Source organism: Trichechus manatus, unplaced genomic scaffold (assembly GCF_000243295.1).
Source record: "Trichechus manatus latirostris isolate Lorelei unplaced genomic scaffold, TriManLat1.0 scaffold00221, whole genome shotgun sequence".
Lineage (NCBI taxonomy): Eukaryota > Metazoa > Chordata > Mammalia > Sirenia > Trichechidae > Trichechus > Trichechus manatus.
The window spans coordinates 3,105,784-3,115,358 of NW_004444157.1; the positions used below are offsets into that span (position 1 = coordinate 3,105,784).

At 37.2% G+C, this 9,575-nt stretch overlaps 1 protein-coding gene across 1 annotated transcript in view; it reads left to right on the forward strand.

Annotated features, from left to right (window-relative positions):
- NRK (Nik related kinase) overlaps positions 1-9,575 on the forward strand; it is a 146,906-nt gene that overhangs the window by 122,053 nt on the left and 15,278 nt on the right. Inside the window, exons 19-23 of the mRNA XM_004388913.2 lie at positions 429-741; positions 2,915-3,101; positions 4,009-4,164; positions 6,141-6,284; positions 8,523-8,681. Of these exons, the coding sequence (XP_004388970.1) occupies positions 429-741; positions 2,915-3,101; positions 4,009-4,164; positions 6,141-6,284; positions 8,523-8,681 (959 nt within the window). The remainder of the gene's footprint in view (positions 1-428; positions 742-2,914; positions 3,102-4,008; positions 4,165-6,140; positions 6,285-8,522; positions 8,682-9,575) is intronic.

Below are 9,575 nucleotides of genomic sequence, written 5' to 3' on the forward strand. Positions count from 1 at the left end.
ACCATATATTACATATATTGCAAAAAGAATTATTTAAACATGTTGTGCCTGAGCAGAAGATATGGACTTGATGATTCATGTGGTTTTGAAGTTACTAATGCATGAAATATTGTTTTATTTAAGCAAAAATAAATACATGTTCTTGCTACTAACCTAACACATATTTCTAACAAAGAATGCAAGTTCTCTTGCTTCTGCCACTCAGATGGCTATGGTGTTAATTCAGTATTTAAGATTGACAGGACATACAGGCATTTGTCTTGTCTGTGCTATACCAATAGGCTAAGTTTCGAGTGTTCACATTGAGCGAAAACGTGCCTGGACATGGTATATATGTATAAGAGGCATCCTAATTCTGTTTCATTTGCTGACTTTCAGATGTATTTTTGTTGGGTTGCTTTCTTTCATTAATTGGAGCTTGTTTTCAGGTCACGCTATGGAAAAGGTGGAAGAGGTAGAAGCTGCAAACAAGATGGTAGAGATGGAAGTGTTGGAAGAGGAGGAACCTGCAGAGGCAATAGGAGCCATAAAACCAGTAGAAGCCAAGAAGAGAGGGCAGCTATTGGAGACCATGAAAGCAGTGGAAGAAGAGGAGGCAAGGAAGGAAGTGGAGGTGAAGGAGTCAGTGGAACCAATGAAGAGAGTGGAGCCCATCAATTCAGTGGAGGAGAAAATTGCTCAGAGGCAGATGTTCCAGGATTGGAGAGACCAGCGTCCCAGGATTTGGAACATCAACAGGAGGTAATGCAGCATTGAAAAAAGAGAGTGAACTCATCTCATCGTGAATGTGTTTCTTCTTGTGATATCTAGCATTTCTAGCCATTCCAAACAGATACTAACCTTCTACCACAAAGCTTTAAACGTGCTTCACTGAAATATATAGCCTGCTTACACTAACTTACAGAGAAGAAACTCAGGAATAAGAGACACAAAATGTGACAGAATTTATGTGGGTTGCTATAACCTGTAGAAAAACATACCAACTAACAGCCTATCTGTTGATAAGCTCTTCTGTGTGTCTAAATAGTAATTCTTGGCATAGAGAGAGATGTGCTGCCCTGTCATAGACAGGTTTTATGACCTTTCCAACAACAAAAGTGCTGTATGGTGGCATGTACTTTTTAAAATTAAAATGAAAGGAAGATCCATATTCTGTAAATTTCAAAAATACTCCTTATGATAACTGGAGATATCCTGGGTGCTATAACACTTACGTTTTAATGCCTTGAATTAGATAGATAGATAGGTAGACAAACAAGCAGATAGATAGATAAATAGATTTTTTCCAGTTGTTGTGGAGTCAATTCCAACTCATGGTGGCCCCATGTATTACAGACTAGAACTGTGCGCCATAGGGTGCTCACGACATGACCTTTCGGAAGTAGACCACCAGACTTTTCTTCTGAAGCACCTCTGGTGGGTTTGAACCTCCAACGTTTTGGTTAGCAGCCAAGCACATTAACCATTTGCACCACCCAGGGACTCTAGATGGATACCAATAAAACCCAAACCCACTGCCATCGAGTTGACTCTGACTCATAGCGACCCTATAGGACGGAGTAGAACTGCCCCCGCATAGAGTTTCCAAGGAGCAGCTGGTGGATTCAAACTGCGGACCTTTTGGTTAGCAGCCTGAGCTCTTAACCACTGTGCCACCAGGGCTTCTCTAGATGGTTAGACAGACAGACAGGTAGATAACTTTCCCACTTATACTGCTTTCCCATTGAAAACCATCTGGGAAGTTCCCTTCCTCCCTTTTTTCTTGTTTCCTTCCTTCATTGATTTCTTCCATAATTATTGTGTCAATAATTATTAGGGCCAGCCCTAGACTAGGCCCTAAGGTTGAATGAGTGGGTAAAGAGAAATAATCAAGGATGTATTAGACATAGTTCCTGCCTTTTAAGAGTTCACAATCTAATGTGGCAGAAATGCAAGTAAACAACTAATCTACAGTGTGGTAAGTGTTATAATGAAACTGTGGCTGAAATAACTTGAAAGCACAGAGGAAAGGGGTGTGTAATTCTGCCTTGGAAAGTCAAGGATGATATTTGAGTTCAATCTTGGAGGATAGTTTGTCCATCAAGTGAGAGGGGTGAGGGGCCAGCCTTTTGGGCAGAGGGAATAGCTTGCACAAGAGCATGTTCACAGTCTAGAATTTGACCATATGAAAATCCTCACGGCAAATTACGTATGCTCCCAGTTCTGTGACAGTACCTTAAAGCAATGAAACTGATACCCCCACATGAGTGTTGTTTTTTTTTTTATTTTTTTTAAAGTGGCTATCTGACATGCATAGCTGAGTGTAAGCTTTAGAATCAAACAGTCTTTGCTTTGAAACTCTGGTTCCTCTATGACCTTGAATAAATTATTAAACTTTTCTGAGCTTTAGTTTTCTTGTTAGTAAAATGAAGATAGTTATACTTACTTTGTTGTTGTAAGGATTCACATAAATATGTAAATAAGACGCCTAGCACAGTACCTGGTACATGGTAAAAGTTCCACAAATATTGTTGTTGTTGGCTTTCATCGGTTTGGCCCCGAGTCATGGCGACCTCATGTGTTACAGGCCTATCTTCCGTGGAACCGCTGGGTGAGTTCAAACCGCCAATCTTTAAGTTAGCAGCTGATTGCAAACTACTTGTGCCACCCAGGCTCCCACAAATACTAAGTCCCCAAATTGTACAGCTGGGGACATGAAACTCCTTGGCATTTCTCCTCTAACATCAATTGTCTCAGTATAGATTCGTTCTCTCCTTTCTGATAACATTCTTGAGATCTACTAGTAAATGTGGATTTTATAAGACTATAAAGTAAGAGATGTTACAAATTTTGCATTCCCTTCTTCAAATGACCCCCGGGCCTATTTCTCCCACTATTAACCTCCTAATAAAATGGATTTTCGTTGTTCCTTTAGGTGCCAAGTGGTGGAAGTGAGGCCTCGAGTACCATTGCCTCAGGCGCTGCACCCCCAGCACCTGATGATGAGAATGACAGTAGGGACGTATCGGAATCATCCACAAATTCAGGTTTTTCTGCCAGCCATTCATCTCCTTCCAAAGGTTCTGGGAGGGCTGCTAATGGTGATTTTGCCAGTGCCATCCGTGAGTGTGTTTGATAGGATCTCTATCTTTGTTACCTAGTGCTGCCATAACAGAAATACCACAAGTGGATGACTTTAAAGAACAGGCATTTATTTTCTCACACTTCTGGGGGCTAGAAGTCCAGATCAGGGTCTCAGCCATGTTGATTCCTTCCTTGTTGGTAGCTCCAGGTGTTCCTTGGTTCCTTGGTGTTCCTTGGCTTTTAGACAATCCTCACATGGCATCTGTCTTCCCCTGTGTGTGTGTGTGTGTGTGTGTGTCCCTGTGTGTATTCTGGTCTTTTTATAACTTAGAAGTAACTAGGTTTAGGATCCACCCTACACTGGCATGACCTCATCAACACCGCAAAAGAAAAAAAAAATCATATTTCCAAACAAGATCACATCCACAGGTGCAAGAGCCAGGAATTCATCACATATTTTAGGGGGACACAATTCAATTCATAACAATCTCCAAATGTTGTTGTCTGTTCCCATATTAAATACAGTGTCTGACCACTGGTTCATGCTCTGGAAATAATCAAACCATTCTGATATTCACCTGACATAAAATCAGATTGATACGTGCTTTAAAAAAAAAAATCTACCCCTTACTAAATCTTTATGGTATCTAAATTTGAAAAACAATTGAGAAATTGAGTCCTTCATCTGGATTTTCTTTTTCTTTTTGGATTTTAGTCACAGTAACTTAAAATACATGCATATTCAGCAGTATATTTTAATCATCATGATTTGTGCTGTCTGATGGATGGTTTAGGAGTTACTGAAATGACACTTCTAATAGGAAATAAAATACAGTAAAATAAAAGGAACTTTTCTAGGCTGTGTCTCATTTGTGGAAACCCCCAAGCACATATGGTATATAGATAGACTAGTAATTTCTCTCAATAACTTCTTACTTCTTCCAGCATATGGCGGATTAGTGGAAGTACCTGAGGAACCCCCTAAGCAACCCTCTGATATCAATGTCAACCCACTCTATGCTTCGTCTGCATGTGAAAAACCACTAATCCACATGTATGAAAAGGAATTCACTTCTGAGATCTGCTGTGGTTCTTTGTGGGGTGAGTTTTGATTTTGTTTTAATGATTTTGTTGGCAATTGTTGTTGTTTTTTTTAAGAACATATTTTTACCTACCTAGCGAACTTTTGAAAAGCATGGACTTATGCCGCTTGTCTGCTATTATTTCTACCAAACCATTACCAGTCCATTTTTTAAAAATAACTTTTAGTAGTTAATTTGCTCAGAATTGGTGTGGCTGATTTTTTTTCACTCAGTGCAATTCTGTATTTGAATTGACTCCTCCTCCCCTTATTATTCTGTTTGCTTGTTAACCTGAATTAACCTGGCTAAAATACAAAATTGGAGTAAGTTACAATTATTTGAATATTTGAGCTTAGTATTTCTAAGTTAGGGAAGTATGCAACATATGATACATAATGAGATATTACAAGGAAGATTTTTGCAGGATATTGTTTTTAAATAGTCTTTAGAATTTGTGGAGAAAGTTCCTTATATAATGTCTTAACTTTAATAGACTTTTTCAATCCTTTTTTCTCAGAAGAATTACAGCCACATTGATGGTGCTTAGACAATATTTTACCTCAAGCCAGTCTGAATCATAAATGAAATAGAATAAATCAGTTTAAGGTGGGGAGAGATCCAAAATAAACGCCAATCTCTGACACAGATTTTGCTTAATATATGATTGAATGGGGGACAGAATTTTAAATTAAAAATAGAGCCGTGTAGCAAACATTAAAATGATCTGGATCAAACAACCAAGAAAAACATGTCATTCTCAAAGTTTTGCTAATATAATGTGTCAGATAACAAGAAAGCAAAGTTGACATCATTAACATTTCAGTCAGGCAACTACCCAGAACTGCAGTTAATGTCTAGCAATTCATTTTTGTAATTTATGACTTTATATTTCGGAAAAAAAGTTGTCATCCAAATTGACTGTACTTCCCCCTTCCTGTCTCCATTATTCTCCTGTGGGAGGAAAAGACAATCCCTAAACCCTGCAGTTGGACATGACTTAGAGAACTGATGAAGGACAGAGTGGGAAAATGAAGGCCAAGACACTTTTTTTCTCTACTTTTTTTTTTTTTTTTTTAATACCCAAACCCATTGCGGTCATAGCGACCCTAGAGGACAGAGTAGAACTGCCCCATAGGGTTTCCAAGGAGAGGCTGGTGGATTTGAACTGCCAGCCTTTTGGTTAACAGCTGAACTCTTAACCACTATGCCACCAGGGCCCCTTTTACCCATGGAGCCCAAATATGCTCCAAATGGAAGGAAGACACTGAATTGTTCTCCTGTTATAGTACCGTGGCTTATTGTCTCCTGTGTTTCAGTTTATGGGGAAAAATCCACAGTGGTTTGAAGTATATTTTATCTTTAGTTTTATCTTTTATTTCAGTCCTCTCATTTGGTCTTTAAACAGTGCTTTTATTTGAGGAAATAGAACCAGCTGACAAATAAGAGTGTAGGAACACATATACATGAATGTAGGAACTAATTTCATGGAAATTTAGCAATATAACAGTTTTTTTTTTTCAGTGTATGGATGAACATATAAATCACTTAATTTAAAAATGATTATTTTACATATAATTATTTTAAAAGCATTAAAACCCTTAGCTATAGTTAGGAATGAGAAATCAACAGAATGGAAATCTTTGTGCTAGACAGCTTTACGGCTTAGAGGTGACTTTCAAAAGGGTTGATTGATTTTGATAAAGTTTGGGACACTAGTAAAGAGTGCTGAGATATACATAAAGTTCTATTTGTGGGATAGTGCATGAGACACCAGCCAGTAGAATATTGCTAGAGGATATTAGCTTCTATATTTTAATGTATTTGAATGATATTTCTTCTGTCGGTAGAGAGTTCACAGTTACACAGAGTGAGGTTAACATTAGTCTAAAAGTCCCCTTTCGAGTAGCACACTGCAACAGCAAAAATACTAACATAAATGCAATTCTAAAAAATGATCTGAGTTAATATAGCTTTTTTTTTTTTTAATACAAACAGGAGTGAATTTGCTGTTGGGAACCCGATCGAATCTGTATCTGATGGACAGAAGTGGAAAGGCAGACATTACTAAACTCATAAAGCGAAGACCATTCCGTCAGATTCAAGTCGTAGAGCCACTCAATTTGCTGATTACCATCTCCGGTTTGTTTAAGAACTAAAATTAACTGAGCAATTATGCAGATTAATTAGGTTGCAAACTGGGTTAAAGATTTTCTCAGGTCAAAGTGTTCATAGGAGAATGCTTTAAATATAACCTTTAATTGGGACTCCAGACTTGGCTATTTATATTTTTCTTATCTATTTACAATTTAAACTAACTTCTAAGGTATGTTAAAACTGAATTGCCTTTTTAAAAAAATAATTTATTTTATTTTTCTTGTTATTGTTGAAAATATACGCAGCAGAACATACCCCAATCAACAGTTTCTACATGCACAATTCAGTGACACTGATGACATTGTTCAAGTTGTGTAACCATTCTCACCCTCCTTTTCCAAATTGTTCTTTCCCCATTAACATACACTCACTACCCCTCAAGCTTCCTATCTAACCTTTCAAGTTGCTGTTGTCAATTTGACTCCATATAGTTAGTTCTTTAAAAGAGCACTCTGCTGAAGGCAGACCTTTACTAATTAAGCTAACCTATTGTTTGGTTTAAAGAACTTCAGGGGATATTTTCCATTTAAAGTTTACTTATTTCAGGGCAATAGTTTCAGGTGTTCATCCTCAGTAAGCCTGAATCACCTTTGATGCCTGGATATTTGACTGTAATGCACCTGGCCAAGGTCAGGGATAAGAAAAATGACACCATTTGCATCCTTGAAGGTTGTTTCCTAAGTAACTTCCTACAACTTCACAGGTCAAATGCTCACCCACCCATGCACACACGACTCACCACCAACAATCACATATACATTCCTTGTGATGTATTAGAAGCAACAAAGAACAAAGTGGACAATAATTGGATAAGAAGGTGACTCTGTTGTCCCTAGCACAGCGTTATCACAAGAGCCTGGAGATAGGATTAGAAGCAAAAATGGAGCCCTAAAATCCTCTGCACTCTTCTCACATCCTAGTTGAACTTTTGGTTCTGGGTTGTCAGAACCTGGACCCTTGAATATAAGACCCATTGTCGTCGAGTCAATGAGAGTGCAAGTAAATGAGTATTAATAATGATAGTGATTACTAAACAGTAGTTGATATCAGGAAAATGCTAAAACTGATTAAAGATAAAAGATGAGTAACAAAAGGAGAAGAAAACTAAAAAAAACAACAGAATCAAATGATGCTAATCACAGACATTTATGTGAGTTTATGTAGTCTCTGTCTATATCTAATAGCCATGTGGCACATGATAATGTATATTCCTAAATATGATAAACTTTCCTTTTTTATTAGAGAACACCCTCTATAGGTATTCTCAGACTTCATGATTTGTTGGTCATCTTTTGTTGTCACTCATTTAAATTGTTTGAGGTACACAAGAGCAACATTTAGTTTTTTAAAACATCTGGGTGGCTTAGCTTTCTCTAACCCAAATTTGACATTTAATGTTTGAATTTCTCTCAAATGTGGATTATATTTGCATCAAATTGTACTGAGAAGATCAGTCTAGAAAGATACCCCGTAGTTTAAAGGCTAGATTTATTTTAACATTTTAGAAAAGAATGACAATAGACATAGATGTCTGAACCCTAACACTGTTTCAAAACGTTATATAAAAACATATTAAAGATTAATCACGAGTAAGAATCCTACTGTTGTTGCTAGAAATCTTATAAAACTAAACCCTAAAAATGACTTTTAAAATGAATATAAAAATGTAATCTCAGTGGTTTGTTTTTCTTAAATAAATTGTAAAATGTGATAGGATTTACAATTTAAAATTAGCATTAAAGGCAAATTGGATTATGAAAAAATAATAAAACTGTTCAATTATTTTTTAAGCACGCTGGAATGGCAGAACAGAAGTGCCCCATCCCACTGGCTCTGAATGCCCAAACAGTCACATACCCCTCTCACACATACGGAAGTATTGACACTACCTGGGCATTCATAACTTAGACAAAAGCCAAGGTACAAATGAATGGATGGTAATTCTGTTGTCCGTACAGTGGCAATATTAACCTGCCCCAAAGGAGCATACTATACCCACAATTGACAGGCATATAGGGTGCTGGTAGATAAAAAGTGACTTTCTCTTTGCTATCACATTTCCAAACAGAAGGGAAGACATTGATGCAATGTATATTTTAACAATGATTTTTTACTTTAATGCAAACATTTGGTTAAAAAGGTAAAACACCTTTTACTCTTTTGTTCTTCTAATATATGAAACATAGACTGAATTGAAGTACTGTATCTTTTCTTACCTATCAGGCCGTAAGAACAGACTTCGGGTGTATCATTTGACCTGGTTGAGGAACAAGATTTTAAATGATGATCCAGAAAGTAAGAGAAGACAAGAGGAAATGCTAAAGACAGAGGAAGCTTGCAAAGCTATTGATAAGTTGACAGGCTGTGAACACTTCAGTGTCCGTAAGTCCCGTTTCATGTTTATTATATCTATATGAATTTTGCTTCCTTTTATTCAGTGAAGTACGTTGTTATGAAAAGCAAGATAGAGAAAGGAAAGAACTTACAACTTCAAATACAAAGATGAGTGGATTTCATTGAGACATCTTCTAGGTCTTTTATGCTGTAATCACGGATGTTACTGAGAAAATATTGATTGACTGAAATAGCTACTGAAGTTAAGCTTGGTTTTCTCTCTCACCTTTCTTCCCTTCCCAGGCACTCTAGATATTCCAGATAAACCGATATTTTTTCTTTGTCCCTAGATAGCTTCAACTATATAAATGTTCTTGATGTATCCTTAGCAACCTACAAGGAGATTTCACAAAATATTCTTTCTTTGAAAACAGCAATAAAATAGAATTCATTTTTTATTGGAAAATTCCTCTTAATACTGACCAAAAAAAGTTACAAGTCAAAAAGAAAATTCTTCTATGTTCTGTTCACACTGTCAATGTTCATGAGTATAATTGCCGGATATTTCTTGTCTGGTTTGTGTTTTCATATACCCTGTCTCTTCACAACCATCCACTGTGAAATGGAGTAACAACTCCAGGGCCTCGGAATCTTGCTCTCACTGTCAGAAACTGGGAAGTAATGTCATCCCGTTCTGTTCTATTTTTGAAGCAAACCCCTTCTACTCTGAGCCTTCTTTTTCTTCTTTCTCTCTTCACTAATTGTCCCCTCAAGCAGAAGTTGTGACATATGTGGGAGATAGCTGGAATCCCATTATACGAATTTCAGCAGGATACTTCTATCCTGACTGGTCATTTCCGTTCCCCAGGATAGATGTCACACACACGCACACACGCACACACGCACACACACACACACACACACACACACACACACACACAC